Source organism: Rhynchophorus ferrugineus, unplaced genomic scaffold (genome assembly GCF_030347505.1).
Source record: "Rhynchophorus ferrugineus isolate W39M unplaced genomic scaffold, kcgeb_rfMv2 rfM2, whole genome shotgun sequence".
NCBI classification, from domain to species: domain Eukaryota; kingdom Metazoa; phylum Arthropoda; class Insecta; order Coleoptera; family Curculionidae; genus Rhynchophorus; species Rhynchophorus ferrugineus.
In genome coordinates, this window is record NW_027472581.1 from 77,017,067 (window position 1) to 77,035,645 (window position 18,579).

The following is an 18,579-nucleotide window of genomic DNA, read 5'->3' on the forward strand; positions in this document are numbered from 1 at the left end:
TCGTGCAGTTCTTCGTTGGCAGCGATAAGCGTTGGTAATTAATTTAAGAACTTAATTGAAGGTTTAAAGTGGCTTTATAATTAACTGATAAATCAATCTCTTCAATTTTATTTAGGTCATTTTTTTCAGTAAGAATATTTATTTCTTTATAAACTTATGTTCACAAGATATCAGATATTTTCCAGGGTTTGTCCAGAAGTAAGGGTGTCATCAAATTTTTTTTCATCGAAATTTACATCGCTAGGAAGAAGAAACTTTGTTCTATTTTTCTACATAATCTACTATAATCTTATACGCATCTTTGAATATGGTACTCTAATCTCTGTATCCCAGTATAGTAGAACACCACTGTCAACTCACTAAGAAAGCCTTTCGCCTTTTCTATGGCTATCAGTAAGTTTTGGTCTGTTAGTTCGGAAGCGTTGGCCACTCAAGTGTTCCTTTAACTTGGATAACTAATGATAATCATTAAGCGCGAGGTCCAGCCTGTAAGGTGAGTGGGGCATGACAGTCTACCCAGAGTGTGTCAAAAATTCTTGGATGTAGCGGAAGACATGAGGTCATACGTACGTTTTGTTATCCATCCTTTTTTGCTTTTGTAAAACACCTTTCTTTTTTGCCACTACTAAATATGAAGAAAAACTTTTCCTAACAATAACGAACACGACAAAAAAAATTATCCTATTTAGTGTGGGGATTCTGAAGGTAGGCTCACATATATTTTGGCACTTCATTTTTATTTATAGATATCCTACGAATTATTTTCAACACCTAATACCAAGTGGAAAGATTGTAAAATAAATACGACCAAAAATTTTTGCAACACAAATAAATGTTAGGTTGTAACAAGTAGGGCAAAAGTCCTGCTACCATTTTGATTGCGCGCCATCTTGGTTATGTGACGTTTAGATAAGTTTCACTTTAACCATTGTGTTGTGTAGATGTCCAAAAAATTTTGTGAAAACCAAACTTACTCATCTTTTCTTTGAGCAAAGTTATAGGCAATCAAAATTGTAGCGGGGCTTTTGCCCCACGTTGTATAATTGGCGAGATTCCTCTTAAAAGTCATATTTATTCTATGAGCCTTTGTTTAGATTAATATACAAATCCAATTCTAGCCTTCAGATCGCTAATTATTTCTCTTTAAATAAAAAAATTTTACTAAAATAAAATTGTTTTATCATCTTTATATATTAGGTATGCTAAAGCACTAAATTATATTGCCTTTTGTGTAAGAAATTAATTTTTCAAAACAATGAGTTATTATACATTTATTGTTTGATTTCGTATGAACGGAAAATGGATTAACTTTTCGATTTCGATTAGTTCGTATTGATATTAAATAGCACAAAAATATTGAATGGAATTCGTCATTTAAGGTGAGACGACATTTATATATCAAAAGATATTTAATTTTAAAAATACTATTGTTTGATTTTTCTACAAGAGGGCTAGAATAAGATTATTTTTATTATTTAATTATTACATTGTTACTAGTCGTTTCCGACTAACCTACAATTTGTCTTTATGATAACTCAAATCTAGGTATATAACTAGGAGGACCTATCTCAGTTTCTGGTGAAATAATGTTTATACATGTCACTGCTGTATTTTTTATTATATGCACCTTACTACACTTCACTATACAAGATCAAATGGATGGTTTGGTTATTTTGAGTGTGTGTCCTGCTCTGGTGGTATCCAAAAGTTGCAATACTTCAATATTCTCATGAGAATGGAGTCCTTCCTCATGCCCCCTTGCAATTCTCTTGATTTCTTGACTGACTGAGGGTGTCTGAAGGTATCGATGTAGGTAGTCAGTCCTGTAATATTTGGGTGCGCCCATAATACTTCACAGAACTTTGTTCTGAAAAATTTGTATTTTGTTTATGTTACTCTATGCAGAACATCCTCATAATTAAACTCGGTATGTCGATATAAGTTACAGTATTTGCTTATCTGATAGGAATTTATTATGTACGATAATTCTGACTTTCTTCCAAATAGCCAATATATTTTCCTATATTTCAATTCCAGTTCTTTTCTTTTCTTCTTTATATGTTCCTTCTAGCGAAGTTTTGCACCAAGATTCGTTCCGAGATATTTAGCGTTGTTGCTATATGGAATGATTTACTTTCGTTAAGTTTTATTTTCCAAGCATGTGTCCAATTATTTATAGTGTCACTTGCCTGTTGTAATTTTCGTGTGGCTTCTTTACTATTGTCCCTGACAGGTATAATCGCAGTATCATCAGCCAATGTAGCCATTGTAATATTCTCCAGTTGTGGTATATCATAAGTGTAGAGTAGATAAAGCATTGGCCCCAGTACACTTCCTTGAGGTACACCTGCTTTAGCTTCTTTTATTGTAGAGTAAGTTTCTTCTTGTTTAAGTCTAAACATTCCGGCTGTAATGTACGATTTTAGGCCATTATGAACAAGGCTTCAAGCCAAACCTTATCGAAGGCTTGTGCTATATCATGAGCATACTTGAGGGAAGAATAATATTAATTACAATAACAGATTTTTAGTTTCAAAAGTATTTTGCTACAAAAAGTATTATCAAATGATTAAATATTATATTAATTATTTATTCTAATATTAATGATTATCAAGCAATAAAACGCATTTTTTTAAACAAAAGTGTGTCTTAAAAGTATCATCATAGTATTGGCGCTACTGACTATTAGTAGCGTTTTACTGAATAAATACAATGTAAATTTTGAATAATTTCTAAGTTGTTCACTCGCCAGGTACGGCACAATGCCGAGTATTAAGGTGGATTAAGGAACCCCATATTAAGCAATAGGTCTGGTCTGTGAAATAGCTAGTGAAATACAGTTAAATCATATTAACAGATCGGATAGAGAGAAATATAGAAATAATATTCAGTGAAATCTTGTTTCAATATATATATATATATATATAATACTATAATATATGTATGTGATATATAAATGTAAATACAATACAAATAAGAGCTATAGCACGTATGCCTTTAATAGGATTACAATAGTTTATTATTGCAGTTATGTTAATACATAGTGAAGTTATAATAGTAAGTATTTCGAGATTGTTGATAGTTATAGTGTCAGGATAATAAAAACATAAATATATTTTAAAACTGATAAAATTAAAAAGATATAATTCAATACATTAATAGGACCGATAAGTAACATTGATACTGTCATTGGTCACGATGAAGATAAACTAAAATTAGTAGAAAGAAAAATATCGAAAACGACTCTCGCCCCAAGCAAGTAATAATTATAGAACAAAAATATATTGTGGGATAGAAGAGTATATAGTAAGAAAAATAAAGCAACACGTATAGTGGCTAAGGTATAAGTCGAGAAGTGTTGAGATGACCAACAAGAAATACAAGATCGACTATAACACAAATATCACATTAAAATCGATAATTCCAAGACTGGATTAAGTAAAACGTGATTTATTTCAAATTAGAATCGAGGACAAAACACAGAAGGAATTAGAAGATCTGGTGAAGCGGTCTAGAGTATATCCATGTTACCTCCAATCGAAATCGAAATCTATTTGGATTAATGTCATTAATTTAGATTTTTAAAAAAAATGGGGGGAGGGGCACGAGTGAGTCATAGAACCGGGAGTTATCTTTCACGCTTTTGCTTACATATATTGTTATAATGCAGAAATTACAAAGTATGGAAGAAAACATACTTTATATGATGGTCAATTGCTATAGAAATTAGGGTTTTTAATTAATGTTAGTTAAATATAATACCAAACACCAACTAGATGTACTCTAAAGTAACATTTCATTATAACTATGATTCTATTATGTTTTAATAAGTTTTATTTTATTTCAGGTAGTGTCTCATAACAAATATATTATCATGAACTTTTTAGAATTCTTAGATCATCTGTACTTTTTCGCTACACTGGCCCTTTATTTATTTATTGTGCTCTCCTCTGGGTACCTCTGTGTTATATATACCCATCTGAATGCGTTTCCTACACCGCCTTTTATACCCATCATTGGTCATGTTCTAGATTATACAGATTCTTCTAGTAAGTATTTTTAATCTTTGTTATTACTATTACAACTGTAAATTAATATTGATGGATTTACTTAAGCTATATATAAAGCATATTCTATAACTACTATATATTAATGTGAAAACCGTGTCAGTGACCAGAACAGTGTCAGAGTGTCAGAATTTATTATGTGTAATTTTGTAGACTAATAATTCGGAAATCAAAAAACAGATGATCTACCTTAAGTAAGTAGCTAAGATAATACGTTTAACTATCAATTTGCTTAAGTCTGCGTTTTTAAATCCTAAGTATTAACTGCTGCATATATTTTGATCTGTGCTTTCTGTTGGTGAAAATGGGAAATATCAGTATAATCAGCCCTTAAACAACTTAACATAGACAACTACATAGAATAATAGTTTTCCATTTAGTATTATTGAGAATCATGAAACACTCAAAATTATGTTTTCGACATTCATTACTGTTGTTTGATTTCTGCTATCGAAGTCAGTCAGTTGTGGTTTTAACGGTATAAAAATGCTGATTTCGATGTCAAAATAGTTTATTAACAATGAATTATTGGACGAAAACCAAAGTCAAACTCCCAAAGAACTTTCAGATAGTTTAAGAATTGATCAAATAGTGTTCAATCATGATTTTGAAATGCTGAAGAAAAGATGAAAAGTAGCGTAAGGAACTATCGCCTAAAAACAGTCGAAAGTAGATAGTCGCAAAACAGTCGATAGTCAAAAAACTAGCGACTGAAAATAGTAAATAGTAATAAAATAAATAGTAATTACTATTTTCAGTCAAATGCACGGTTCGACTGTTTTGTTCAATTCATGATCTCAGACGAAGATGTACGAACCCTTTGCTGTATAAATTGTGAGAGAAGAAACGACGGAGATAATTGCTTGGAGCAGTTAATTTTATATGTGCTTATATTTTCCAATAAGCTAGACGGAGATGTACTTACTTCTTCACGTACCAACTTAAAAAAAGAAAAAGAAAAATAATTACTGAATACTATTAACATGCAATTAATGCTTTCATTTGAAACGAAGCAGAATTACTTATCAATACTAATATTTACTTATATACTAAAACAAAACCTAAAAACTAAATGTACAATAACCATAAATACTAAATTAAAATTAAACACACACCTAATCATAGAAAAAAACTAATTCATGACATAATTAAAAATGATGGCACAATAACTACTATGTTAGTGCTTTTTAAACAAAGTGCATTATTTATTATTGAACGGAAATTATTTTTAACAAAAATCGAGAGAGTAATCAAAGAGAGTCAAAAGTATTTTACTATTTATCATTCACAATTTTAATCTTTTTTACCCTATTACATTAACAATCTTGAAAAATATCGCACCAAAATGCTTCTATATTAATATACAATATATTGTTATTTACAATAAAACTACCAAAAAAATCATAAAGCTATATATATTACATATAAATTTATGTAAGCATAAATTGGGTACATTTTTGTTAAGATCACGACTGTAGGAATGTTCGTCGGGTCGGTCAATCGGTCGAAATGTGTGACTGCCGCTGCGATTATTTGTCAGAACACTCACTACTATTTTTGGAAGGAATTTGCACGGGAACTAAAAACACTGGTTGAATCAAAGTTGTTTATTTTAACTTGATAATATGATAATTTTAATTGATACATGTGGTCGATGGGATAATTGACAGGATATTAGGTTAAGGTGAAGGAAGTACGGTAGCGCTGTGGAAGTGGTACTGTTACAGGGGGACGGTAATAAGAAAGAGAGCGAGACGTCGTCGTGATGGTCTTTTATACCCTGGAACTTGCATGGTACCAATCCACTGGCGTTGCCAACCTTTGTAGTTGTTGATGGTGAATTGGTGGTGGCCTAAAGGGTCGTGGCGGTCGCCACATAACTCCCCTCCTAGTGGAACAGCCGTGGAACGTACCTATATGTGGTGCAAGTTCCGGAATGCACCCGCAATCACGCAAACAAACGCCCGGGGACTGCTGATAAGATGGGGATCCCAACCTGAGCGAGGAGTTTTACGGGATCAGCTGCCATCGGAGCTGTAGCAGGACGTCGTTCGTCTTGAGGCGTTTAGCTTTGTTTGAAGGTACCTGTAAATGTGTTACGTGTCCCGTTTCGTGATGCGAGGGTGCTCATGTGTTGCTGGTATACATGATGGGCTTCTGTGGTTTTCGTCCATCAGGCTAGTCTCGTGGGATGTCGTCGACCACGTGATGTTGATGGGTTCCGTTCCTCGTGCTATCCTTCCATGCACGTGTCAAGCACCTGTCGAGTGGCTTATGTTGAGTTGATTTACCTGTTAGGCACTTTGATCACGTCGGGGTCACCAATTGTAGGAATGTTCGTCGGGTCGGTCAATCGGTCGAAATGTGTGACTGCCGCTGCGATTATTTGTCAGAACACTCACTACTATTTTTGGAAGGAATTTGCACGGGAACTAAAAACACTGGTTGAATCAAGGTTGTTTATTTTAACTTGATAATATGATAATTTTAATTGATACATGTGGTCGATGGGATAATTGACAGGATATTAGGTTAAGGTGAAGGAAGTGCGGTAGCGCTGTGGAAGTGGTACTGTTACAGGGGGACGGTAATAAGAAAGAGAGCGAGACGTCGTCGTGATGGTCTTTTATACCCTGGAACTTGCATGGTACCAATCCACTGGCGTTGCCAACCTTTGTAGTTGTTGATGGTGAATTGGTGGTGGCCTAAAGGGTCGTGGCGGTCGCCACACGACTAGGACGACAGAGCTATCTGTCGACATCAGACGAATGAAACTAGTCGAACCAAAAATAGTAACTAAAAGTATATGACTGAAACAGTCGATAGTAAATAGTAACATAATCAGTCGGACCGAAAACACGACTGAAACAGTTACTGGTAAGAAGTAGTAAAATCAGTCGAACCAATAATAGCGACTGAAACAATCGATAGTAAAAAGTAGTGACTTACTAAACAGTCGATAGTGCATTTCAGTCGATAGTTCTCAACACTAACAAAAAGTGTAGAGGATTGGTTCTCTGCCAAACAAACAATATTCTTTCGGCCGAAGAAAATGATTTAAATTATTTTGATAAACATATATTGTATCAATGTTTCTCAATAAAAAGCCTTTTTAAAGTGAATAAAAAGATCAGAATAGTTTCAAGTACCCAATATTATCTGGATTGTTGTATATTATAATTTTTAAACCATAATAATGTCTCTAAGTGAAGTGTGTAATAATAATTGCATTTTTTACATCAGTTTTTGTGATTTTTAGCAGCTCTTACAAAATTGACGAACAACCTTATTAAATATGGAGGAGTTATCAGGCAATATATCGGACCTCGAAAACCATCTCTAGTGGTAGCAAATAAAGAGTTTTTGGAATTTCTATGTATCAACAACAAGTACGTTTGCAAGTCAAAATTCTATGACTTGATTAAACCTTGGTTGGGAGAAGGATTAATCACTAGTGATGGTAAGTAAGAGGAAAATATATAAGTTTTACCTTTATTTACTGTTAGGTCATTTTCGTATTTGTCCATAGATATTAGTTCAAATTGTTTGTAACAAAATATATTTCAACCATTTTTTTGATAAATGTTTTATCATTAAAACTATTATTATTGATGCTTATTGAATGCTTTGAATTTTCAGATTAACGAAACATAGCATAAGTTACTGCATTTATTGTAAATTCCTTAAAATTAATTCACACCTTTAAGTTGGTCAAGGAGGCCGTCTCGACCTGACGAGCGATGAAATGGAACTCATTTCTCGCGGACCAAAGACTAGACGGTCTCCCTTCTTTCTGGCGTGTGTCAGGATGTATCGTAGAGAAGACTCACAATATCCTCCTCCACCCCTGACGTCAGCGGTTGCAGGAAATTTCACAGTCAATGGCGAAGAAAAAGTGGATCTCCTCGCAAAGACCTACGAGGTCCAGATGAAATGCCTTCCTCCCAGAGAAAACACCAAACCTAAAGACAACGACACTGTCATCAACGAATCTAACACCATCAAAAGACCAGTCACCCCAACTTTTCTTCTCCACTATCTCGTGCCGCCAACGTATCTACATACTATGATCGGCAAACGTCAAACCAAAAAATCTCTGGGTTTTGACGGAATACCAATTACTCAATTAAAAAAGCTGCAGCATAAGTAGCTCGCGAAATTAGCAAACATCATTAACTCTATCATGAGGCTGCAAGATTTCCCGGCATCTTAGAAATACTCACATATAGCGGTTATTCTCAAGAAAGGAGCAAAATCATCTCCATCCGACTACAAGCCCATCAGCCTTCTGAGTTCCATTTCGAAGGTTGCCGAGAGGGCAATAATCTACGCTCTTAACTCTTTCACAAAGGAAAACAACATCATTCCTGACGAACAATATGGCTTTCGCGCTAATTATTCATCCGCCCATCTGGCTACCTGTCTGGCAGCACACATCCATCACGCTCTTGATCAACGGAAAAAGCTTGGAGCAGTCCTACTGGACCTAACCAAAGCCTTCGACAAGGTCTGGGGAGACGGTTTGATCGCAAAATGCGTACGGTTAGGCCTCCCAGAAGATCTAACCGCTCTCATCAAGTCCTATCTACCGAACAGATCTTTCAATGTCAAGATCAGGAAAACGCTTCCAGTCGAAAACAAATCGATGCTGGCGTACCTCAAGGTTCCCTGCTGGCCCCACCCTTATTTAACCTCTTTACTTCAGATCTGCCTAGAAAAGAGCACATTGACGTCGCGTTTTACGCTATTGACACTGGTTTCTCCACGATCTCCAGGCCCGAGGTTACCATTCAAGAACGTTTATAGAAGCAGCTCGACCATGCGGCCAAGTGGTTCAAATTCTGGAGTTTGCAAATCAACCCAAAACCAGGGTCATCACTTTCCATAAGAAGCTTTGCGCACTGCGTGTCTCGCAATTTAAGAACGGAAACACAACAATTCCATGGCTCGATAACATCACGTACCTAGGTCTCCACTTCGACCGACGGTTCGGTTGGCATTCCCAAATCCAGAAAGAATCGGGGATATCAAACCTGCTATCTCCTCTGATCTGCCCTTCTAGCAGACTTCCCATCTCCATCAAATGCTTATTTTACAAGATGTTAATTCGGTCCGTACTCCTCTACGGATTTAATATTTACTTCAAGTTTGTTACACCCAACCAGGTGAAACGGCTTCAACTTTTTCCAAAATAAACTCCTCAGGAGAATCTTAAACGCTCCATGGTTTGTCAAAAATAATCAAATTCAAAGGAAACTGATTCCAGAAATCAAGTACTTCATATCTCAATCCTTCCGCAAACAACAACTCAGTTCAAGTTCTTCTGAAAACGTGCTTGTTCGTGAGCTGGTCGACATACCGGGAGTTTAGCAGCGCGTCACCGCTAACCTCTCCTATTCTAGGCTGAAACGACCTCATCCGTCGCTGCACTCATAACTTTTACCCACATACTACAGCTCCCAGTCGTTTTTTAACTCGTTAACTAAGTTCACGAATCTCGAGTTAGTTTTACTATCTGTTTTTTCGCCGGGTCTCGTGCCCAATAACGGCTGTCCGGTTAGTGGGTGTCATATCCCCAAATTGAATGCAGTAGCAGACCCACAGAGGTCAACTGTGGGGCGGTTTCGATTTAGTGTTCTCTGATAACCCCGTCCAACTTGTCACTCCAGGGCAAGCCACCGTGATCAGGTATGCATCATGCATTCCACCGCCTGGTTTTAGGCCAGAATAAAAAATATTAATTTACACCCTCGGTAGTTTACTATTCTTTACTATTACAATACTTGCTGTATGTAAATTTTGTTTAGATATTTTGAAGTATTGTTTTTACATTTTTTATTGTTTTTTGTACTGGTAACTTTTCAGGAGAAAAATGGAAATCGAGAAGAAAGGCACTAACAGCAAAATTTACCCAATCTGAAACATTGAAAGGTTTTATCGAAGTATTTGAGAACAAAAGCAACACTTTAATTACAGTTTTAGACGATTTCCATAATAAGAATATAAATTTACATCCGATATTGAAACGATTTACTTTTGATGTCATTTGTGGTAAGTTGTGATCATTTTATCTTCATTAGTTAAACCAAAAACATCGTAGAAACTGCTATGGGTATATCATTCAATGCCCAAACAAAAAACACCAACACCGAATACGCCGAGAGCGTGGAGACACTTTGCGAAGTTGGTTTGAACAGAATGACGTCATTCTTTAAATATTTCGATGTATTTTACCAGTATACGGATGACTGTATCAAAGAAAAACAAGCTTTGGCTGTTATAGATGCCACATTGGAGAAAATTATAAAACTAAAACAACAAAAGAGGAGCAAGTCGAAATGTGATACAGATCGAAAAGATTTTCTTGATTTACTGATGGATATAGAAATTGATGCGAGACCTTTAAGTCATAGTGATATTAGAGAAGAAATAAATACTTTTATATTTGCGGTTAGTATTTGCATTGTCCTGTTGCATCCTTCATATAATATCAAGTGCTCTATAGCTTTACATTATTTTTATGACATTTGTCGTAGTTAGAGTTAATGGCATCGACTACATAGTGGTAATAACAATCAAATAATAAATAACAATTTATATTTTATATAACAAAGTAATTTGATTGACAATCGTATCAAAATCGCTTTAGTATCATATAAATCACGTTCGACTTTATTATTATTAACAGAAAAAAAAACATGATTATGATATTAGTATGAAATGAAAGAATAAAAATTAAATAAATGAATTAAAAAGTAGAAGTAAATGAAAACCTATACAAATATATTGAGATATAATTCTCAAAACATATGCAGCCCAAAATTCACATGTTACTAATATATTTATTTATATCATATAGATTCGACATTAAGATAAATCGAACAAATATTTATAAACATTATTTTTCAACAAGTCATTATTTGAACAAGTCTTGAGCATAATAATAACATCCACCATGTGTTATGAAAAGTACTAATTGTTTTTAATAAAAATCTGATCATTTATAAGATATCTAGATTAATATTAACACTATGTCTAAGCACAATACCATCCAAAAATCAAAATATAAAAAACCTATGAGATTTATGATCCTTAATACGAATAGTTGAATCAGTTTCAAGAACAGTTAAGAACGATCTTCTATAATTTATGAAAGTGATGGTATAAAAATTGTTAAATGAGCAGCCACTAACTAAACTCTGCCGTTGGACATATACCTTATAATTTTATACTAATTTCCTGTCTTAATTTAATATGTTTCGCCCTGTCAGGTTGTTCTATCCTGTATGTATAACAATAAGATCATTAATAGCAGTTCGCTAATTTGGATAAACATACTTATTACATCAACCACATATCAAACAAAATTACTCTCATCATATCTCATTTCTAGCATGTCATTAAAATATCTAATAAAACAAGGATATATTTCATTAACTTTGGCTATTTTAGGGTTATGATACTAGTTCAACCGCAATATGTTTGGCCCTTTATGAAATTGGTAAAAACACTGACATACAGGTTTGTAATGGAGCAATATGTCCTCCTTTTATTTAAGCATCAGAAATGTAGAATATATTCAATATATGATTTATTATTGTATCGACAGAAAAAGCTTTTAAATGAGCAACAGCAACTTTTTAAAAAGGAAAGTCCACAAATTGATTATGAAGTCCTTCAACAAATGGTTTATCTAGATATGGTGATTAAGGAAACTTTACGACTATACAGCATTGTTCCTTCAGTTGGAAAAAGAATCACCAAAGATCTACAATATTGTAAGTAGTTTTATCCACTTTCTTCTATTTTAATCTTAAAATGAGTAGTATAATCAACTACTCAAATTTAGGTAATATCAAACTACCTGCAATGCTAAACTTCAGCATTTTTATACACGGTTTCCATCACAATCCGCAATACTACCCAAACCCAGAAATATTCGATCCTGAACGATTCGCCAATTCGAAAAATATTGATAAAATGACCTACTTACCATTTGGAGTTCAACCCAGACAGTGTTTGGGTAAACAGCGAAATATATTGAAAAACTGAAGTTGGATGATAATCATTTTTTTCTAGGAAAGAACTTTTCTATGTTAGAAATGAAATGTGCCTTATCGAAAATAATACGAACTTACGAGATTATAAACATCGCAGAACATCAATTGGAGATCAAACCAAAACTTGTGTTATTTTCTATATCTGGTATATGGGTGAAGATTCGAAAACGGTATAAGAAAGTATCAAAATTAGGTTTAAATAAAACTACAGAGTGAACATTATTAAATTACTATTTTTTAGTTCTATTCTAATTAATTCTATACATTTATAGTAGCAACAGTTAATTGAATACCAGTAAGATAAATAGTACTAGCAACAACAAAGTATTTTTAAAGCTTAATATCTAACAATATTATGAAACTATTTACAATAATAAAAAAGTAATGTAAATGCCTAACTCTTTTTGTGTAGAAAGTCATTTTCCATTAAATCATAAAATACAAAATTATAAGAAAATCCTGTACTATACAGTAACACCTGTTCTAATCTTAGAATTGCTGAGTTTTTTGGAGATGTTACTGCTGCTGGATGAACTCCTTTTTAAACTGTTTAAGTAATCCACCTAAAGAAAATAATATACATCCAGATGTTATGTAATTTCGACCACGAAATTTGAGTTATAATATAGAAATTTTAAAAATTGTGTTTTTATGCATTACTAGTGATATTTAGGGTTATATTTATTTACGGTTTTTTTTAGTTTCTCCAAGAAAATTTAAATTTAATTGATTGTTAAAAGAAAGCCGCTTATGGAAAAAAATGTTTGTTATTAAATTCTGGTTTGTGTGAAATAAATTATTTAAGTTACACAATTCGAGTATTTATTTCTTTAAAATAGCCTAAACTTCATTCATAAATTTAATCTACAAAAAAAATAAGAGTAAATAATTCTTTGCACTATATCGCAGAACATAAAGTTACTTTAGGCGAATGAAAATGTTTCTAATGCTCAAATTTCAAACTAGTTGCATCCAATAGTGGTACATCGACTTACAGACATACTCTCTAACAAGAGAATGAGCTTTATGCGAAAAAAGGATGTGGGTAAACGCTTAAAAGCCCTCAATTGCCTTGCTTATATAGAAACACATGTGAATTGCGTTCTGGAGCTTTAATTCTTATACCTTTATACTGGTGCAGTTTTAGGCCGTTATGTAAAATGCTATGTAACAATATCTAAGCATATCTTCGGCCCTTCTGTGCATGCAAATTGAAATATTCAGTTCATCACTACACATGTATCATTTTTCAAGACCTTGAACACCCAGATTTTAGTTTTTTCATTATGGTGTACAATTCTCTTCCACAAGTGTGTTTAATTGTTTGATCCATTTTCAAATGCTTGGTGCATTGTTTAAGAAGCAAATTAAAACAACATTCCTCTCAGTCTCTTTGAGTTCAAGTAGTAAATTGAGCAATATTTTTTCTTGATGATGATCACTGTATTGTATTTTTTTAAACTCTTTATAGATAAAATATTTACTAAAAAAACATAACATACCTGTTTATCAATAGATCTAAACTGCCATGACCAGTTTGCTCTATACAAAAATGGTCTAAGATCAAACCTGTTATCATCAGGGCTGTAACATTCAGCATGATATGATGGAGTCAGAACTGTCATTTTATGTCTATTGATGGCATAACATCTATAACAAAAATATATCTTTGATTTAATGTATTTTGATAATAAACAAGTTAGTTACCTAAAGAAATGTTTTACTTTTTCAGCAACCTGTTTAGGAGTACAATTGTCTGACCAGGTTTGTACAAGTTTACAGTACATTGAAAAAGGTCCACAATTTTGAACCTTTCTCAGTCTGCCAAACTGACTCAATTCACTGTAGGTCATTCCCATATCTTGTTCATCAGTTTGAGCAATTTTCCCTTGAACTAAAGGCTAGAAACATATAAAATGTAACAATCTGTATTATAAAAATGTATGAAATCTATTCACCTCTAACTCAGCAGTTGGTGGGGCACTGTAAATCTCACCTAAAATTGGTATATTGAATTTTACTTTGGCATATTCAATAAAACCTCTTAAGTCTGTTTTGGATATTCCGCCTAAAATCAAAAGAAAGTTTAGCCATAACTAGAAATAAAGTTTCACAGCACCGACCAATCGGATTAATGTCGGCGCTGGAACAATCATATTTTGTCATATATCCTCGCAAAGCTTCGTCGACGTTTGCCGACCCTAGTACTAGCAATCCTCCAGGTCTACCTCGTGCCCATAAAACTAGCTGAGCAAATAAGTAGCTGAGTACCATTCTAATACGGGCCTGAATGTTTTGTAAAGCCATATTTTGACGTGGGCAGCCTCCATTACTAGCAAATTTTGGAAATAGACCAGTGATTGTACTAAAAATTTCCAGGCAAGCGTTTATAGCTTTGTCCACGACAATATGTAGATGGTAGCTAAAATGGATAATTAACATTTTTTATAGCTGATAGAGAGCAATAAATTATTTTGGCAAAACAAACCTTCCAATTGCTGCAGCCAAACCTGCAGCTCGATTTTTCGTTTCTTTTGACGAATTCTCTGTGCCCATGTAACAAGTGACTAATATTCTGTTACAGAGTTCTTGTGCAGATTTTGGAATGTATTCCGTATCCGCTACAATTCTCCGAACGTCAGAGAGTATTTTGGGATCTGAAATTTTAAAAGTGCATTTTATTTCAATCTTAAATCATGAGAACTTATAAGTTCTAACCTCCACACTTTTGTACATTCTCTACAATTAACCTGCACATAGAATGAACTATAACTGCGGTACTAGACGAATCAATACCACCACTCAATGGCAAGAAGAAACCACCTTGTCCAGAACGTCTCAAATAATCCCATAGCCAACAAGCAGGACCCTTAAGGTAAAAAAAGATTTCAAAATGTAGCAAGGAAATCCTATATAAATAAAATAAAATTTTCAATGTAAGTTCAAAAATATATTTAACTGACGGTGAAATCGAAATTTAAATGAAAAGACAAAATGCATTGAATAAAGATCAAAATAATATTATACCAAAGAATATATTTTGATAATTTTTGAATGACAAAAGTCTTACTTGCGCTATTTCTTCTTGTGGTGTTAATTTAATAATATCAGATGGTTGAGCAGTGGGTAAAGTTGTGTCATTTTCTGGCGATAGTGAAAAATCTATAGTTATTCTGGGATAACTTTGACTGTTAGAGGCATTATGTGTTCTAGATCTCAAACTGTTTCTATAACATCTTATATCTTCTAAGTCAATAGTTGCAATAATAACTTCCTAAAAGAAATTAAAAAAATTGTATTACTTGTTTTGTTAAGTATAAGTGTATTAGTGCTTGTTATATATGCCTACATATTAAATTATTCTTTATAACTGTACTTACGACTTCCTCCAATGAATACTGCTTAGTTGTTGTTAATATAAAACCATTTAATGTTATTGAAGAAGTACCAGCAAAATAAATCCTTTCTCCATCACAACCTCTTAGATTACTAAATATATAACAACCTACAATATAATACATCAACGACGGAGTTACATATTAATAGATCCCAAAAAAAAAATTAATATGGAAGCACCATTTAAATAAGAACAATTGGTTGTTATGAAAAGTTGGTTGCAGTGGCTTTAATACATAAAAACTGGCAAGTGTCAGATTCTTCACATAGTGGCAATCATCAGGGTAAACCACTTTAAAGTATATTAAATGGATTTGTGCTTGTGCCAATGTGACATAAATCTGGTGTTCACAGGATAGCAGATTATAATATTATATTATATGAAAACCCACCACCCGCTTTCATTGTTGCATTCTTGACCAAATCTGTTAAGATGTAATTTTTCTTTAACTCTGCATGACTCCCAGAACCATTACAGATGATTTCCACTCCATCCATAGACATAGGTATATGAGGGCTATCTGGACACCACAGTTCCTCACATATTTCAAATCCTATAAAATATTTATTATATAGTGAATAATAGAAAATATGTTAAAAAATATATTCAGTTTACCAATGCATGTATCTAATGTAGATATAACAGCATCACCAATTGGGACAATTTTTTGTCCAGTGATGCTGGTAATCATCCTTGGTAGATAAAAATCTTCAATTGTTTTATCCTATAATAATAAAAAGAAAAAATCACACATGGCAGATAATTTTAAATATATATTATATTATAATATTATTCTGCATATTCTGTGCAAATTATTTATTATTAAAATATATATGTAGTATGTTATTTTTCATACTTTTTTCCAAGAAGAAAACCATCGACTTTCTCTGTAATTTCCACCCTCTGCTAATATTTTTTTTGGCCTAATTAATAAGATCTTCTGATTTAAAAATATAACCCTGAAAATATTTTGGAAACATATAAAAATAATTATAAAAGCTGCAATATATACCTGCAATTGTATGCTATATTTTTATGCATTACTGGCATACCAACATCAACTAATATATCTTTACATAGAGGAGCACTTAATAATTCAGCCAGAACTTCCCAAGAATGTAAATATGTATCACTTTCATAAAAGTGATCTTGACAACTATACCCACTAAAAAACCTTTTTTAAAAACTTCGCATTCAAATAAAGATAATTCTAGTACCAGATTTCTAGCTCTGGTCCTGTTCTAAATGCAGCTCCCATTTCTTTGGCTTCCAGTATAGATTGAAGTATCCTATCCAAATTTCCTTCAAAATCCAGTGCCCATTGATTTAATGTAGCAGATGCTACTGTTACTTTTCTACCCATCGTAACAATAATGTAATATAGGTGCGTTTAAGACAACTTTATGTAATATAACTATTTATTTACTGATAACCTTGAAATATACTATATTTTCATTCCTTGTTGTGATAACACAATGGATAGAATATAAACATATTTTAGGTTATATTCCAAACCAAAACATACCTACGTGTATGTTTAGTTGCCTGATTGAGAAATATGATTTTGAAATATATTACATATATAATAAGTAAAATTATTTTTGCAATTTTGTTTTTAAATAATATTCCGAAGCCTATTAACAGTACCTGACAAAAAATCATAAGTTGATAGGTATGTTAAATATATAATATAATATGTAATCATTATAAATGTAATTATTTTTAAAAGTTTCAACGCTTTTTATTATTGAATAGACATTCATCGTTGTCCTGTTATTATACTGTATTCATCGTAACGAAACCAAAACTTCATTAGATATAAAATAGGCACCGTAAAAACACAGAAAAAAGCGACCTATTTTGCAACAATGATGGTGTGGCATTCACTTCTTGAACACGCTTGGCAAGTTGGCCGTGAAAGACCGGGAAGTCGAGGCACTCGATGAGGCCAACAACCTGTCGTGGCCCAAAGAAGTCAGTCACAGCTTTGAAGACACGAGGAATCACTTCTTCACATAGCCATTCGATTAGATAGCGTGTAGTATATTTAGAACATTTGTAATAAAATTTCGAAATAAAAAAATACATCTAAAGTCTTAAGGAAACGAACATGAAGGTATTATAAATCAATCAGAGAAGATCTAAGTTGGAGAAAAATATTGAGTGTTATTTATTTAAAGATGTAAAAAATTAAATAATGCAGTTATTCTTTTGTAGCTAGGTCTAATTAAACTTCATTCTTAGGACAGTAAAAACTCAATGGGAAGACAATAACATGTTAACATCAGAGGGTCTTAATTTCATTTAAATACAAACCTCACTAATCGGTTTTTTAGTTTCATACATTCTTCATCATTAGAATGTATGAATTTTTGAATCTTCCGGAAAAGGATATAACAGTTATCGATATTATTACTTTTTATTGGTATTTTTCATTATTATCATCGTAATTTCTTTTAAAAAGCAACATATTTTGACGGTGTTCGAATAATGTAACACATAGGCATTTTGGTTCAATCTTGGCTTTATTCATCAACGTAATCTCCTTGAAGAGCTATACAGTCATTCCAGCGCCGCTCTAACATTTCAATACCACTTTTATACAACGATATATACTTTGCCTCAAAATAGGCCTGTTACCAGTTGCTGTCCACTCAGTGATGATCGTTTTGATTCCAGAGTGAAGTGATGGATCCATGTTTCATCCATTGTCACATATCGTTGCAAAAATATCGGTTTGTTAAGTTTAAAAATGGCCAAACTGCTTAGAATCATCAACATGTTCTTGTTTTTAGTCAACAGTGAATAAACCCATTTTGAATAAGCTCTATTAATCAAATGCTCATGCAATATAAAATCAACACATTATTTTGATATCTTTACGATGTTACCTAACTCACGTAACTCATGTTTCCTGGTGTTACCATCTCATTTGGACGTCCATTACGCTCTACATCATTGGTGTCTCTACGACCGCATTTCAAGTAAGCAAACCAACGTTATATTATTGTTTCTGATGTCTGAGTCCTTATAACACTTTTCAATTGTGCTTTTT

At 33.0% G+C, this 18,579-nt stretch overlaps 2 protein-coding genes across 3 annotated transcripts; one reads left to right on the forward strand and one right to left on the reverse strand.

Annotated features, from left to right (window-relative positions):
- The first annotated feature begins 1,259 nt into the window (after window positions 1-1,259).
- Window positions 1,260-12,940, forward strand: LOC143190538 (putative cytochrome P450 4s3). 2 transcript variants are annotated; one of them, XM_076394882.1, is made up of 9 exons: window positions 1,260-1,379; window positions 3,848-4,049; window positions 7,327-7,527; window positions 9,933-10,118; window positions 10,168-10,517; window positions 11,520-11,588; window positions 11,677-11,845; window positions 11,917-12,090; window positions 12,147-12,940. In XM_076394882.1, exons 2-9 carry the CDS (start codon window positions 3,875-3,877, stop codon window positions 12,341-12,343), a joined length of 1,521 nt encoding a protein of 506 aa, XP_076250997.1. In that variant the 5' UTR covers window positions 1,260-1,379; window positions 3,848-3,874; the 3' UTR covers window positions 12,344-12,940. The 2 variants fall into 2 exon arrangements, with proteins under 2 accessions (XP_076250997.1, XP_076250998.1); XM_076394883.1 differs by having other exon boundaries at window positions 7,330-7,527.
- Nadsyn (NAD synthetase) lies at window positions 12,341-17,059 on the reverse strand. Its single transcript, XM_076394881.1, has 14 exons — window positions 16,742-17,059; window positions 16,537-16,689; window positions 16,381-16,483; window positions 16,140-16,248; window positions 15,916-16,077; window positions 15,508-15,632; window positions 15,198-15,401; window positions 14,846-14,996; window positions 14,616-14,784; window positions 14,251-14,549; window positions 14,086-14,195; window positions 13,835-14,028; window positions 13,630-13,777; window positions 12,341-12,690 (listed from the first exon to the last, which is right to left on the reverse strand). The coding sequence occupies exons 1-14, from the start codon at window positions 16,885-16,887 to the stop codon at window positions 12,592-12,594; spliced, it is 2,172 nt and encodes a 723-aa protein (XP_076250996.1). The 5' UTR covers window positions 16,888-17,059; the 3' UTR covers window positions 12,341-12,591.
- Between the last annotated feature and the right edge of the window lie 1,520 nt (window positions 17,060-18,579).